The 16664-nt window shown below is 42.8% G+C and overlaps 1 protein-coding gene across 2 annotated transcripts in view; it reads left to right on the top strand.

The window, feature by feature from the left end:
- Positions 1-893: 893 nt before the first annotated feature.
- The window catches only part of C3H3orf70 (chromosome 3 C3orf70 homolog), a 111087-nt gene continuing 95316 nt past the window's right edge, over positions 894-16664 (top strand). For both annotated transcript variants that reach the window (XM_054713804.1, XM_008157551.3), the window contains exon 1: positions 894-1285. In XM_054713804.1, the coding sequence (XP_054569779.1) occupies positions 1081-1285 (205 nt within the window). In that variant the 5' untranslated portion in view covers positions 894-1080. The remainder of the gene's footprint in view (positions 1286-16664) is intronic.

The raw sequence follows: 16664 nt of genomic DNA, 5'->3' as shown, positions 1-16664 counted from the left end.
ACCCACACCCACAACCCATGTACCACGTATTCATTTAACAACCCATCCAGCTACGCACATGCCCACCACACAAACTCCATGCAAAAATCATACATCCACACACATCACATCCACACCAAACCACACACACACATTTCACATTCCAGTCCTGTGCACCACACATGCAACACATACACACACTCCACAGCCTCACAGGCATCCAGCTTGGTTACTTTTCCGCTCAGCAAGGCCTGGACTACAGCCCGAGGCGGGTGAACCCGGGTTATTGCAGGCGGGTGCCAGGCGCGGTGCGGGGCTGGGGTTTCCCGCGTGGGGGCGGGGACTGGCGGCTCTCATGGGCAGGAGGGGCTGTGCACAGGGCCGGAGGCAGGTCCTCGGGGAGTGCGTGGGTGCGGGAAGGTGCGCGCGCCTCTGAGGGGTTGTGCCCAGACACCCTGGGAGGTGTGTACGTGGGAAATGCGAGGCGCGCGTGGGGAGCGGCTGTGTGTGTCTGTGAGCACCTCGCTCGCAGATGCGCAGGGATCAGCCCACTGGGAGTGCGGATGGGCGTGTCCTCGGTGCGCGCAGCCCTCCGTGGGGTGTGGGTGTCAGTCCTCGAGATGACCCAGATCGGAGGGAAGTGTGCGTGGGAAGTGTGCGTGTAAACTGGCGTGCGTGTGGAAACCAAGCCGCCAAGGCGTGTGTGTATTTATAACGGTCCTCCACCGGTTGGGGTGGGTCTCCGAGGAAGGAGTGGGTGTGTGGCGGGGACGCCCGCGCCCCCGCGCGGGGTGTGTGTGAGGAGGCCGGGCTTGCGCGGCGTGCCCCCCTGGACGGCGCGCGCGCGTGTGTGCGCGTGCGCGTGGGGCGCGCCGCGGCGGAGGGCGGGCGGGAGGCGGCGGCAGGCCCAGCCCCCGGTCGCAGAGCCCGGGGCGGCTCCTCGGCGAGCTGGGACCGCCGCGCTCCCGCCGCCGCCGCCGCGCGCTGGCGTGATTCCCGGCCCGCGCCGCGCCCTCCCGCGCTGCAGCCGACTCGGCTCCCTGTCCGCCCAGACGCCGCTGCTCCCGGGCTCTCGGTGTCGGCTCCGCGGAGGGAGAGGAAATGAGTGCGGCGGCGGCGGCGGCGGCGGCGGCGCCCGAGCGGGGCTGGAAGAGCGAGAAAGTGGACGAGGCTCAGGCCTTGGCGCGGAGTTGCGCCGCCCGCAGACCCGACTTCCAGCCGTGCGACGGGCTCTCCATCTGTGCCACGCACAGCCACGGCAAGTGCTTCAAGCTGCACTGGTGCTGCCACCTGGGATGGTGTCACTGTAAGTCCGGCGCGGCTTCCCGCCTCGCGCCGCGGTCCTGGCGTCCGCGGGGCCGTCCGGGGTCGGGGCTGGGGCGGAGGCCGCGGGGGTCGGGGCTTGGCCGGCTGCTCTGCCGCAGGCTGGGGCCGCCCCGGGCTCCGGGCGGGCGGCAGCTGCCCTCCGCTGGGCGACTCCGGTTGGCGCTGCCGTGGCAACGAGCTGAAATCCCCCGTGGGGAGCCTAGCTGTAGCCACTTCTGCAAAAGGGGATCTCCCCGTCCCGGGAAAACTGGAAGCGATTTTTTTCTTTTTAAACCGAAACGACCAGGCAGTGTGTTGAGAACTGGTCGAGAGCCTTCGGAGTTGATGGCAACCGGAGAGCAAGGCTTTTTTTTCAAGACTAGTGGTTAGAGGTGCCTCTCTTTCTCTCTCACTTTTGTCTTTCCGGGTAGTTCGTTCAAAGAAAGAGCCTTTGGAAATCGAATTGTAGCGCATTTATTGCATCCAGCTGAGAAAGCGCTACAGTGTGAGGGAATGCTTCCAAGAAGTTAATATTAACCGTTTAGAAGGGCGAACTCCTTAAATAGCCAGCTGCAGCATACAGAGCCAATGTATGAGGCTGTTTTAAAATTTCAAAGTAGAATGAATGAAAGTAATCTTAAATAATCTTACCCATTTATAAAAGCCAGGACTACACGACCTAGGCCTTTTCTCTATGTTTATCCTGCATGGGGTCTTGAAAACGGATTAAACTTAAGTAGTCATTTCATTAGAATTTCACAATTTGATTAGTTCATGGTATTTGTCCTGCTATCCCCGATGAATCACTTCTTATTAGAAATATATTGCAAACTTAGTTTCTACATAACCTTATAATAGAGGGTTTTGGAATGCCTATTTAAGACACAAATTCTTGAGGTGATCTTAAGTTAAAAATTTTTCCTTGTTGGTTAGAAAAAAAAAATGGCTCCCAACAAGAGATGCAGTAGATAATAAATCCTTATTTACATTAATTGAACAAAATGGAATATTTTTAAATGAGTTTGTGGCTTAAAGGACAGATACTTCTTACATTTGTTTTACAGTAATACAGTCTTACATTTATTGAACAGTATTGATTTTTTTTTTGTGTTCCGTGTTCTGATGGGTACGTTTCTTCCTTTATCTCATTATTCCTATCGCTCTCAGATCCATTCCCAATTATAAAGCATCGCTTTAGTGTGGGACAGGGTGTAAAGTTGGAAGTAGCAACTGTAGGAAATCAGTGATGCTGAAGTACACAGGTAGGATGAATCTGGCGAGAGTCCGTTTCCCTGGGGAAGTGTGGAATGGTAGTGCAGAATGTGGGAAACGTCAAAGACGCCCAGTTCAGCGCTTGTCTTATTTCAGCATTCTCCCTTCTAAGTGCACCATTAGTGATCAGAAGCGTGTAGTCTTCTCAGGCGGCTGCTTCCTTCATTAGAGAGCTGTGACTCTTAGAATACTACTCTTCCTTATATGGAGCTGAAGTTGGTTACTTTCTAACTTCTTTCCATTGCTCCTGTTTCTACCTTATGAAATCACATAGAGCAGTCCAATCCTTTTTTAGAGCATGGCTGTTTCAGCTCTTCAGACACACACACACACACGAATTTCTCACTGGCATAGACTATTTTCTCTCTGTATCCCAAGCCACTGTCATAATGTCTGTACTGAAATCGGTTTGAAATTCATGTTTGTTGAATGACTGAATGAAGGTAGCCATCGTTTTCTTCGGAAGGCATCGTTTTGTCCTGTGTATAAATCTCTGTTTCCTTCTGTCTTTCCTGTTATGGAGTAGTGTCCAGGCTCATAGGCATCCTGATGGTTCTGTTCTGAATATGTGCCAATAAAGTTAAGATCCTTTGAAGACTGTGACCCCTGGAAAGGCACACACTATCCAGCTGTGGTCTGATCAGTCCAGAGGTGAGCAGGACTCCTGTCTCCCATGCTTGAGATACTACTACTGCTGCAGCATGCATCACATTAGCCTTTGTGATATCCACATCCTATGGAGCTTGCTGCCCTCAGATTGAACTAAAACTTGCGGTCAGCTAACCCATTGTTCATTTGTTTGTTTTACATATGTGGCGATTAAATCACAGCGCTTGCCCATTTCACAGTTGTATGTATGTGCTTGGACACAGGTATTAATTGACCCCTTAGGTATTTTTCCCTATTAGATTTCATTTTATTTAGAGTGAGCCCATTTTTCTGGCTTATCGTTGTGTTTTTAGATCCTGGCTCTTTTCATAATATGTATTATGAGCCCCTTAGGTTTAAGTCAACTGCACATTGGATGCCAACAGTAGTAATCTTCTTCATACTCATTCAAGTTATTGATAAAATTGTTGAACAGGAGAAGGCCACAGATTGAGTCCTGAAGCTTGTCAGTAGACCTGCCCTTCAGGTGGAGAGCAGTTCATTAATGAGCACTTGCTATGTTCATTCAAACAATTGCCTAACTACATAGTTGTACTGTTAGCCATCTTATGTTTATCTTATCCCTATGGGTATAATAAGAAACTGGTGAAATACCTTGTTGAAATCCGACCTACACACCATTTTTACTGCTTTTTGATGTACGATCTATCTATAAACACTCTTAAAAAAGGAAAGGCAATTAGATTAGTATATTTCAGGTTGGTTCCACAAATGCTTACCACTTTCTTTGCTAAGCGACTGGAAGCTATTTTTTAAGTCAATGAACCGAATTTAGAAAAAGATTGATGTCAAGTATACTTGGATTGTTGTTGGCAGTTCTTTCCATTAGAGAAAGAGAGAGAGAGAGAGAGAGAGAGAGAGAGAGAGAGAGAGAGAGACTGAGACCTATGTTTATTTGCTCTTTTCCAGTCTTTGGCAACCCTCTGAGTTTCCATGCTTTTTTCACTGGCAGTGATTCAGTGATCCCATTCACAATGCACTTTGTTTCATTTAAAGCACCAAGATACTACATTACAGTCTCCTCACCTGTACTGGGCAGGGCATCAATCCTCCCACCCCCCCGCCCTTTTTTTTTTTTTTTTTTTTACCCAAATATAATTTTTCTGGAAAAGAAGTAGAAATTCTAGTTGAGAAGTTCTATTTTCTTTTTGGCATTCACAAACATTACATCAGTCCTACGCAGAATTCCTTTAATTCTGTTGAACATGTATTGAGCACCTTCTCTTTGTGAGACATTGCTATGGACATTAGGAATACAAATATGAATATAGCTGTATCTCACCCTTTAAGCAGACTATAAGGGCATAATTCATGCTGTATTTATTTTTGTATTCCTTTTAAATCACAAATGATATGGGTGAGAAAACTTATCAGCTTGTTCTCCAAATCAGAAAATGCTGAAGTGAGAAGATTACCTTGATGCTTAGGAAATTCAGAACAAATAAAGGAAGTTTACTAGTAGTTTTATATGGTTGATGTTAAACTTGTGAAATTCATAAACTTGTGAAACAGAAAAGGCTGAAAATATATGAGTTCATAAAAAACATAAATATATAGATTTGGTATATATTTATAGATTCAGTGCTTAATGTATGATTAAAGGAAATCATTCGTGTATTTGGATAATAACAGATTTTTAAGGACCATGTCTGGAAGGGAAAACTGTAATATGCTGTGTCGGTCACTGTCAAAGATAGATTATTGGCTCTGAATCTGTAACTTTATTTTTTTCCCTACTAAGGAGTGGTATTGTGTTGAATTAATCAGTGAACGATTCCAAGAGGAATTTCTTTAATATATGTTTTTTAAAAAAATTGATTTCAGAGAGAGGAAGGGAGAGGGAGAGATAGAAACTAAATGATGAGAGAGAATCATTGATCAGCTGCCTCCTGCACCTCCCCTCCCCCCCCACTGGGGACCAGGCTCAATATCCAGGCATGTGCCCTGACCGGGAATTGAAACAGGGACCTCCTGATTCATGGGCTGATGCTCAACCACTGAGTCACACTGCCCCCAGCCAGGCCAAAGAGGAGTTTTGAGAGAGAAGAAGACATGGCTTGGTCAATGAAGAGGGATGGGAGAGAATAAGTCTTACGTAGATATTGTAAAGTAGATTTTTGTGGCTGGAGTGGATAGAATATTTACTATCTAGGAATAAGAAATTGGATCGTTGAGATGTGAGTCAAGGCTATAAACAGGAAAGGTGGGGAAACCAGGAATTTCATTTTATAAAGACATTGCTATCATAATGATAACATGGATAGGGGAATGAAACTACCAAAGGATACTATTTTGGTATTAGTGTAAAAAATAGATTGACATTCATGCATCAAGATCCATATAATGGAATAGATTAGATTTGGAGCGGGAGGAAGGCTATAAAGGACTTGTAGAATTCTGTTATGCAACTTGGTTGGATGATGGTGACATTTATGCACTAACAACGAAATACTGGAGAAGAACTAGGTTTGTTGATCCCGAATCCTGAATCCAGTTTGGATCATAAATTCAGGAAGACCATGGATCTAGTTTTGGATCTATTGAGTTTAACTTGCCTTGTCATCACACAAGGTGATGTCAGTAGGCACTTGGCGATAGTGGTCTAGAACTCAGAGATGAGGTCTGCACCAGAGGTAATATGGAAGTCATTTACCTATTTATAGATTGCAGCTTTAGCCTTGAGGAGGCAAGAGATCCACCAAGGGAGAGGCTATAGTATAAGAAATGAAGAAAAGACTTAGCTTTCCCTTTACAGCACTAACATTCAGAGTCTGGCTATAGCAGAATGAGCTGGCAGTAGAGTCTAAGAAGAGATGGCCAGAGAAGAAAAATCTGAAAAGTATACTGCGGAAGCCAAGGGAAATGAATATTTTAAGAAAGAGTATGAAGATGAAATCAGTTTTCAGCAGGTTACTTATTTCTTAGATATTGGTGAAATATACAATAGTCATTTTATTACTGAAGAAGAGTATGAAAGGTTTAGTCCTGCAACACCAACTTCAGAAATACACTTAATTGCAGTATTAGTCAGAGCTATTCAAGACAGTGAATTTTTCAAGATGGGAAGAGGAGGAATAGAATGCCAGGAGCTGAGAATTAGGACACAAGGATAATAGTTAGTATTTATTGAGTGGTTGCTTTGCACCAGAATAAGCTTATTATGTTAAGCACTTAATAGGCAATTATGTCATTATGTCCATTTAACAGTTGAGGAAAAAGGCTTAGAAAAGTTAAATGCCTTTCCCAGGAGCATATAGCTAGTAGGAAGTAGAGGCTGGATTTGGGTCCAGGCCTGTCTGTTTCAGGGACTAGGATTCTTAACCACCATGGGTACTATAGAGCAATTTAAAATTAATGAGCAAAATCAGCAGTTTTTTTGCTCTGTTAAAGCCAATAATGGAGAAAGTTTTTAAGAAATGAGTGGCAAATTGTATCAATTTCAGTAATGAAATACAAAAGAATGAGAACTCTCATTCTTTATGGGGTGGAGAATGAAATTCAAGTTAAGAGTTAAAGAAGATGAGGTGATTAGAAGGTGATGGGGTGGGTGGGGTGGAGGAGTGTTTGTGGTGTGATGTAGGTGCCATCCGCAGAACTCAGAATTGACTTAATAAAAATCACATAATAGATGAGCTCAGTTTTCTGCAGAAGACACCTTAAAAGATGTCTGTCTCTTTCAGGTTGAAAACAGGAAGAATAGGACTTGATGTATGTAGTTTAATAGATGATATTAACATATCTAAAGAAAGGCTCACAGCAGAAGGTGGATGGGCAGCATGGAAATATAGAAAAATAGGAATTGGAGAGGCAGGATTTGGAAATGATTTTTTTGGGACTGTTCAGAGAAGGTGGTACACTGCCCCGAGGCTTAAATGTCTGGACTATCCCAGCGAACGTTTAGTTATAATTTGGCTTTCTGTTTATAGATTTTCTATAGGGAGAGAGGGAGCTGATTAGAGAATTTAACTCTTGGGACCTTAGGCCAAATATACGCTTCGTTAGTTAGGATATTAGCATTGTGGTTTTTATGTTATTCTATTTGTTCTGTTTTCCTGCTTCTACACGGCTCAGAAAATAAAGTTCTGACCTCCCTAGGGTAATGCCAGCTAGTTTTTCTAAGGGATATCTCAATCATCAATAACAATAGCTACAGAAAATATATTCAAGAAGTTTGACAATGAAAATTAGGGGGGAAATAGAGTGGTAGTTTGATGGGATGGAGGAATCAGCTGAAGCTTTTTTTTTTTTTTTTTAGAATGAGGGAATTTGTCCTGGCCAGGTGGCTCAGTTGGTTGGAGTGTCATCCCATGCACCAAAAAGGTTGCAGGTTTAATTCTCGATCAGGGCACATTCTGTATCTAGTTTGTGGGTGCGGTCCCGGGATAGAATGTGTACGGAAGGCAACTGATCGATGTTTCTCTCTCACATAGATGTTTCTTTCTCGCTCCCTTCCTCTCTCTCTAAAATCAGTTAAAAACAAAAAAGAATGAGTGTTCTTACCATGTGTGGTGGTTAAAGGAAGAGGATACAGATGTTAAGAGGACAAGTGTGAGATCAAGTTGAGTGTTTCCTTAAGCTTTTCCAAAGATAGAGAAAGCTGGTATGGGTGTTTTCCCATCCAAGTGGTACTTCAATGGTGGACATACATCAACTTCAACAATCCTATCTAATAAAGAGCGACTATGCTAATTGACCCTCACACTGTCGCAAAGATGGCGGCGCCCACAGCCAATAAGGAGAGAATATGCTAATTGACCACCACACCCTCAAACATGGCAGCACCCAGTCCCCTCAGCCCCATTGGGGTGGCCCGAGGCGCAGGTAACCAGGGCCGGCCGAGGCTTGCACTGCCAGCAGTGGCAGCAGCAGAGGTGTGATGGGGCGTTGCCTTCCCCTGATCGCTGGGTTGCCTCCCGCCCCTGAGGGCTCCCAGACTGTGAGAGGGACCCCCCTCTCCAGTGCATGAATTTTCATGCATCGGGCCTCTAGTAATAAATAACACAGAATGCTTGTATGTGGACACAGTTGTAATCATGCTTGTGTCAGCTTGTTGAAATCTCACAAAAACCTTGTGAAGCAGATACTGTTATTCTCTCTCTTTTTTTAGATTAGGAAAGTTGCTGAAGGTCACATGTTGTAACTCTGACCCCATATGGTAAATGTGCATCAGAATCTTACAACTGGCAACCAGGACTCTGGGTTTTCTTGGTTCCACTTAAGGTTCAGTGAAGATAATTTCAGCTCTTTTAAATTCTTTTTGGAACAACCAGGATTTAAGTAAATATGTAAAATGAGAATGGTTTTTTATTTTAAGAGAAGGGCAACTATATGCATTATGGACATTTTTGGAGTGGTTGAGAACTCGATAAAACTGTGCTTTAAAAAAACATTTAATAATGTATTTGTATAATATGAAGCCTTATTCATGTTGCATCTTCAACTGATCTCTAACTGGTGCAAGCCCTTTTTTTGGTTAGATTTTCTTTCTTTTTTTTTTTAATATATAGATTTTTTTTTCTTTGTTATTTTATTTTTTTAAAAATATGTTTTATTGATTTTTCACAGAGAGGAAGGGAGAGAGATAGAGAGCTAGAAACATCGATGAGAGAGAAACATCGACCAGCTGCCTCCTGCACGCCCCCTATCGGGGATGTGCCCGCAACCAATGTACATGCCCTCGACCGGAATTGAACCTGGGACCTTCCAGTCCGCAGACCGACGCTCTATCCACTGAGCCAAACCGGTTTCGGCTGGTTAGATTTTCATACATACCATTAATTATTACTGGCTTCCAAGCCTGTTGAACCTAGGGATTTGCACTAGATAGTTTTTGAGGGCCTTTCTATGATAATTTCTTACATTACAAAACCCTCACTTTGTTTGTTCTCTCATATTGTAAAATTTCATTAATTACAAGAAAGAATGTTTTCATAGAAATTGTTTTATTAATTCCAAACAAATATAGGAACACATGCTTAACAACCAAAGGCTGTATAGTAGATTTGCTTTCTTAAAAAATAAGGAATGGTTTATACACAGAATATGTAAAACAGAGTGTAGTCCTAGAAAGGACAAGAGCTGTGGAATGAGACATACCTGGTTTTGAATTCCAGCTATTCCATTTACTGGGACTGTAACTTAGGACAAATTGCTCAGTCTCTCTCAGCTTTGCTGTTCTCTTCTGAAAAATAGAAATAAAATCCTACTTCACAGGGTTGTTGTGAAGATTAAATGACACAAAGTACTTAGTGCAGATCTTCAGTAAAGGGTAGCACCAGCCCATCCTAAAAAAAATAGGCAATGGAAACACTAGATAATACAGTCATCCTGAGGGCAGGCTGTGGAGTGGGACTTTGTGTTTGAATCCTGGCTCTGCCCACTTACTAATTATGTGGTTTGGGGGAAGTTAATCTCTGCCTTTCAATTTCCTCACTTTAATTTATTTTTATTTTTATTTTATTTTAAAAATTAATCTTAGAAAGGGAGGAAGGGGGAGACCTTCCAGTGCACTGGACAACGTTCCAACCAACGGAGCCACATCAGCCAGGGTATCACTTGCCTTATTTTCCATATGGTGATAACAGTACCAGCCTCATAGTGTGATGATTGTCAAAGATCCCGGCCCCAGCTTCTTCCCCCTTCCACAGATGTCCTGGTTCATCCGGAATTCACTTTGTGACCATACTCACTTATTCAATTAATTACTCAAAAATAACAAAAATCATAAAATATATATTTTAAATATTATATTTAGAAATTGTTGATTTTTTTAATGCCTTCATTGTTGGAAAGTCTATTTTGTGAAAGTTACTCTGTGATGAATATCTACTTTTTATCATGAAATCTTATATTGTGCTCCAATACCCACGCCCCTACTCCATCCTGTTTTCCATCACTATTAAACAGTGCATAGTTTGGTTAATCAGATATACCAGTTAGTAGAATGCTATCATATATATCAAATATGATATATATGATATATAAGATTTGATATATGATATCAAAGATTTTAAAGGATCAGAATATTCTAGAACTTGCAGCATGTTTAAGTGAAACTGAACATAGTCAACTTTAATGATTAAGAAGTCTTGTCAAGCCCGACTGGTGTGGCTCAGTGGTTGAATGTCAACCCATGAACCAGGCAGGAGGTTACAGTTCAATTTCCTGTCAGGCACATGTTTGGGTTTCGGGCTTGATCCCAGTGTGGAAGTGCAGGAGGCAGCTGATCAATGATTCTCTCTCATCATAGTGTTTCTCTCTCCCTCTCCTTTCCTCTCTGAAATCAATAAAAAATATATTTTTTAAAAAAGAAGTCTTATCAGGATCTTGTGGTGATACTTGGCCATCATTTGGAATTCTGCTCTTGTATGGAAAAATGGCAAAAGTGCTAGTAAATAGAGGGGCCCTGACTGCTAGAATGCTGGACACAGTAGACTGAATTATAGCTTTTGCAAGTTACTGTACTCAAATTCACAGAATTCTTGTTTTGTGCTTCTCCCATTCTTGTTGGTTTGGTCTTAACTTTTCTGGTATTTAACAGTACTCAGCAAGCACACTGCAGAAATATGCAATATCCGGAGTGCCAACAATGTCTAATAAATCCTTCCAGCTGTGTCGCACAATGTCCCTAAACAGTTTATTCCGGACAATTCTTTAACCCAGTGGTCTCCAACCTTTTGGACCCCACGGACCACCGGTTGGCAACTGCTGCTTTAACCTCCCTAGTGCTTATTTGTCCATTTAAAACTAGATGTTTTGGTGTAATACAGATATGGTTTTTACTCTGTATCTCATTTTAACAGACTTTTGGTGAAATAAAAACACCAATAATGTAATAGTTTGATATTTTGTGGAAAATTCTGTTAGATTCATTGATTTATCTTTTTATGTCTACACACACACACACACACACACACACACACACACACACTTTCCCCCCTAAACTATTTAAAAAGTAAGTTGCAGACATCATGACACTTCATATCTAAATATTCCAGCATACCTCTCTTGAGAATGAAGACATTTTCCTGTATAACAATGCTAATCATGCCTAAGATAACACTAATCCTATCTAATAATAGACAAATATGCAAATTGACCATACCTCCAACACACCCACAAGCCACGCCCACAAGCAACACCCACCATCCAATCAGAGCGAGTATGCAAATTAACCCAGACCAAGATGGCTACAGCCACAGAGAGCAAGGTTTCCTAGGTAACAGAGGAAGCCAAGCTTTCCGCCTGCCCTTGCCAGGCATAAGCCTCCACTCAAAATACAAAGTTTCAATTATAGAAGGTAAACAAATTCAAACAAATGGCGGCAGAATGGAGCTTGAGAGAGCAGGCCAGGGTTGCCGCTGGCAACAGGGGAAGCAAAGCTTTCTGCACACCCTGGCCGGGCCCACCCGCTTAAGGCAACAAAGTTTCAATTATAACCCCAACACAAATGGCTGCCAGCCTCAGAGGGAGCCCCAGGCTTGGCTCCTCTCCAGGTTACAAAGTTTCAATTGTAGAAGGAAAATAAATTCCAGATACCAGGGCCTCTGCTTGGGTTGCCAGGGGGCGTGGCCGGCCTGCAAACCACCACAGGCCCCTCGCTCAGGCCGCCCCACACCTCAAGGGAACCCCCACCTGATCCGGGACGCCTTTCAGGGCAAACCAGCTGGCCCCCACCCCTGTACCAGGCCTCTATCCTATCTAATAAAAGAGTAATATGCAGATTGATCATCACTGCAACACACAATATAGCTGCCCCCATGTGGTCAAAGATCCTGCCCCCATGTGGACACAAGATGGCCACTACAAGATGGCCAGCAGGAGAGAGCAGTTGGGAGGCACCCTGCCTGCAAGGGAGGGCAGTTGGGAGGCACCCTGCCTGCAAGGGAGGGCAATTGAGAGGGACCAAGCCTGCAAGGGAGGGCAGTTGGAGGTGATCAACCCTGCAGGAGAGGGCAGTTAGGGGTGACCAGGCCGGCAGAGGAGGGAAGTTGGGGGCAAACAGGCTGGCAGCAGAGTGGTTAGGGGGTGATCAGGCTGGCAGGCAGAAGCGGTTAGGGGCAATCAGGAAGGCAGGCAGGCAAGCAGTTGGGAGCCAGCAGTCCTGGATTGTGAGAGGGATGTCCGATATTGGAGAGGGTACAGGCTGGGCTGAGGGACAACCCCCCTCCGTGCACGAATTTCGTGCACCGGGCCTCTAGTTTAGTAATAATATCTAATAATGCTTATTTGTCAAAAAATGACTTTTATAGCTGGCTCCCCCCCCCCCAAGCCAGGGTCCAATCAAGAGTCATACATCATATTTCATTATTACTGTCACCTTAATCTTCTTACATTTTCTAGAACTAGAGGCCTGGTGCACGGATTCGTGCACTGGTGGGGTCCCTTGGGTTGGCCTGCGGGGATCGGCTGAAACAGGCATTCCTATATCCCCCGAGGGATGTAGTAGTGCGCGAAGTGGTAGGCGGCCAGGGAGGAGCCCGAGCCCAGGCTGGGCGCCGCTCCCCCTCATCCTGGCTCCACTGCGCCTGCCACCACCATGGTCCCAGCTCAGATGGGGGAAGGGTGTGCAGGGGGAGTGTCCGTGGGAGAGGCTTGCATCACCGCAGCAGTGCTCGCCAGCCATGAGCCAGGCATCTGGCGCCCATTGTTCAGCTAAGAGGCACTCCCGCTGTAGGAGCGTACTGACCACCAGGGGGCAGCTCCTGCATTGAGTGTCTGCCCCCTGGTGGTCAGTGCACATCATAGCTACTGGTTGAGCAGTTGAGTGGTCCATTCGTCGACCGGTTGCTTAGGCTTTTATATATATAGATAAATAATCACACATTCTGGGGGATGACATTAAATTTTTGAAGAGTCCAGGTTAATGGTCTGGATTGCACCATATTTTACTAATTGTTTTTTCATCATGATTAGATTCAGGTTAAACATTATTTTGTTGAGTTATCACATAGGTGACATTGTATTCCTCTCAGAGCATCACAGGTTATTTCATTATGGCCAGTGCTAAAGTGATAACTGCCAAATCTGTGCATTATAAAGATACCCTTCCCCCTTTGTTACTTCTTTTTTAAAATTAGTTTTTATTTTAACAAGTAATCTGTAGGGTGATACTTTGACACTGAGTGAATATCCTCTTGAACTGGACATCCTATGGATTTGGACAAATGTATTGTGATATATATCTATCATTATATCATACAGAGCAGCAGTCGCCATGGACCACTGGTGGTCCGCGAGGTCTGAAAGGTTGGCAATCGCTGGTTTAAGGAAACCTTTGGAGCAGTGGTCACCAACCAGTGGTCCGTGAGGTCCAAAAGGTTGGCGACCGCTGATATAGAGTATTTTCACTGCCCTAAAAGTCCTCTGTGCTCTGCCTATTGATCTCCCTCTTCCCTCTCAACCTCCCCTTACAGGAAACCACTGATTTTTTTTTTTTCCTTCATAGTTTTGCCTTACCCAGAATGACTTCCAAACTGACTGTGCCATTTTGTATTCCCACCAGCAATGTATGAGACTTCATGTTGCTCCTGGCCAGCATTTGGTATTGCCAGTGTTCAGATTTCGGCCATTCTCATTGGTGTGTAGTGGTAGCTTGTTATTTTAATTTGCATTTCCCTGATGACATATTTTTTTTTGAGTACCTTTTCATGTGCTTATTTGTCATCTGTATATCTTCTTTGGTGAGATGTCTGTTAAGGTCTTTGGCCCATTCTTAATATTAGGTTGTCTTCTTAATTATTGAGTTTTAAGAGTTCTTTTTGTATTTTGGAAAATAGTCCTTTATCAAATGTGTCTTTTTCAAATATTTTCTCCCAGTGCATGACTGGTCTTCTAATTCTTTTGATTTTTTTTTTTTTTCACAGAACAGGAGTTTTACATTTTAATGAAGTTCAGCTTATTAATTATTTCTTTCATGGATCATATCTTTAGTACTATATCTAAAAAGGATCACCATACTCAAGGTCATCCAGGTTTTCTCTTGTTTTCTTTTAGGAGTTTTATAGTTTTGTATTTTACATTTAGGTTTGTGATCCATTTTGAAATAACTTTTCTAGATTTTTCTTTTGCACATAGATAACAAGTTGTTCCAGCACCATTTGTTGGAGAGACTTCTTTTATTCTTTTCTATTGAACTCTTTTTTTTTTTACTGATAAGTTTTGAGAGTTTTTTTTTTTTATATGTTTAGGTACCAGTCCTTTATCCTTTGTCAGAAGAGTAATTTTCAAATATTTTCTCTTAGTTCTGTAGCTTGTCTTTTCATCCACATACAGAATCTTTTGCAGATCAAAATTTTAAAATTTTGATGAAGTCTGATTTATCAGTCGTTTTCTTTGATGGATGCTGCTTTTGATGCTTTTAAGAACTTTTTGCCTAACTTGAGATCCTGTGTTTCTTCTTAAAAGTGTTTTTAAGTTTTACAGTTAGATCCATGATCCATTTTGAGTTAATTTTTTTTTCTTTTTTTGAGTTAATTTTTAATAAGGTGTCCATTTTATGCCCTATCTGGTTTGGCTCAGTGGATGGAGTGTTGGCCTGTGGACTGAAGGGTCCTGGGTTCTATTCCAGTCAAGGACACATACCTGGGTTGCAGGCTTGATCCCCAATAGGGGGTGTGTAGGATGCAGCCAATCAATGATTCTCTCTCATCATTGATGTTCTATCTTTCTCTCCCTCTCCCTTCCTCTCTGAAATCACTAAAAAAACAAAAGGTGTCCATTTTAGATCAATGTTAATTTTTTTTTTTTTTTGCATATGGATGTTCATGTTGCGTCACTATTTTTTGAAAAGGCTGTCTTTATTCCTTTGAACTGTTTTGCATTTTTGGCAAAAACCATATTATGTTGGTCTCTTTCTTGGCTCTTTATTTTTTTCTTTTTGAGCTATTTGTCTGTTCCTCTGCCAATACCACACACAGTGTGGATTATTATAGCTATACCAGAGGCCTGGTGCATGAATTTGTGCACAGGTGGGGTCTGCCCGGCCTGCCCTAATGGGGGCCATTGGGGCTGGTTGGCCGGGGGAAGGGGCTGCAGGAGGTTGGCCGACCAGCCCTACCCCCATCGGGCTGGTTGGCCGGCTGCAATGCACATCTTAGCGACTGGTCATTCTGGTCGTTCTGATAGCTTGGCTTTTATATATATATAGATAGTATGAGTTTAAATTGGGTAGACTGATTCTTCCCCCTTTTCTCTTCTTTTCCAAAATTGTTTTAGCTATTCTTGTGCCTTTGCTTCTCCATATGAATTATAGAATGATCTTGTCTATGTATACAAACATCCTGCTGTGATTTTGATGTTAGGGATTAAATCTGTCATTTGACAGGAATTGTGGTAAACCTGTATAACAGTTTTGCTATGTTTAATCTTTACTATATGTTGCACATGGACTAATGCTCCATTTATTTAGATCTTTGATTTCTTTCACCAGCATTATGTAGTTTTTAGCATCTAAGTTCTCTATATGTTTTGCTTGAGTTACACTTAAGTATTTATATTTTTGACTGCAAAGGGGTTGAGTTTTTAATTTTAGTGTCTTTGTGTTCATTGCTAGTATATAGAAATATAATTTATTCTTACGTTTATCTTACATCCTGTGACCTTGCTGAATTGACTTAATAGTTCTAATAGTTTGTTTAAAAAACATTTTCTTTGGGATTGTCTACATAGACAGCCATTTCATCTGCAAGTAGAAACAGTTTTATTTTTTGCTTCCAATTCCCCCTTTTTTATTGCTTTATTGTACTGGCTATAATTTCCAGAACTATGTTGAATTAGAGTGATGAGAACAAATATCTGTCTTGTCCCCTCATCCTTAGGAGGAAAACATTAAATCTTTCATCTTTAAGTATAATGTTAGCATTAGGTTTTTCCTAGGTGCTCTTTATCAAGCTGAGGAAATTTCTCTCTATTCTCATTTTCTGAAAGTTTTTTTTTTTTTATTATGAATGAGGTGCACTCTCCCTCCTGGGAACATGCCTACACTTTTCCCTCCCTCCCTTCCCCCACAGCATGCATCTCCTAAACTCTAAGGGTCTCCACCAGACTTGCAACCAGGGAAGCAATGGGCAGTGACAGCTCATCCAGGACTAACCAACCCCCTGAACATGTTTCCAAGGCCCCCTTTTCTTTGACTTCTCAGTGAGCCAAAGCAGCCCCACCTAGGCTCTCTGCTGTTGCTGCTTCTGTCCTAAATCCTTTCTTGTTTCACTGTCCCCAGCTTTAATAAATGTACTCTCAAAATGAAAAAAAATTCTGAATGAGTATTAAACTTTGCCAAATGCTTCAGTTGATATGATCGTGTGCATTTTTCCTCATTAGCCTGTTAATATGGTGGATTATATTGATTGATTTTCAAATACTGATCCAGCTTTTCATCCCTGGAATAAACCAAGTGGGTTATGGTGTATAATCATTTTTAAACATTGCCGAGTTTTATT

Source organism: Eptesicus fuscus, chromosome 3 (genome assembly GCF_027574615.1).
Source record: "Eptesicus fuscus isolate TK198812 chromosome 3, DD_ASM_mEF_20220401, whole genome shotgun sequence".
Taxonomy (NCBI): domain Eukaryota; kingdom Metazoa; phylum Chordata; class Mammalia; order Chiroptera; family Vespertilionidae; genus Eptesicus; species Eptesicus fuscus.
This window is presented reverse-complemented; position numbering and strand designations above follow the sequence as displayed.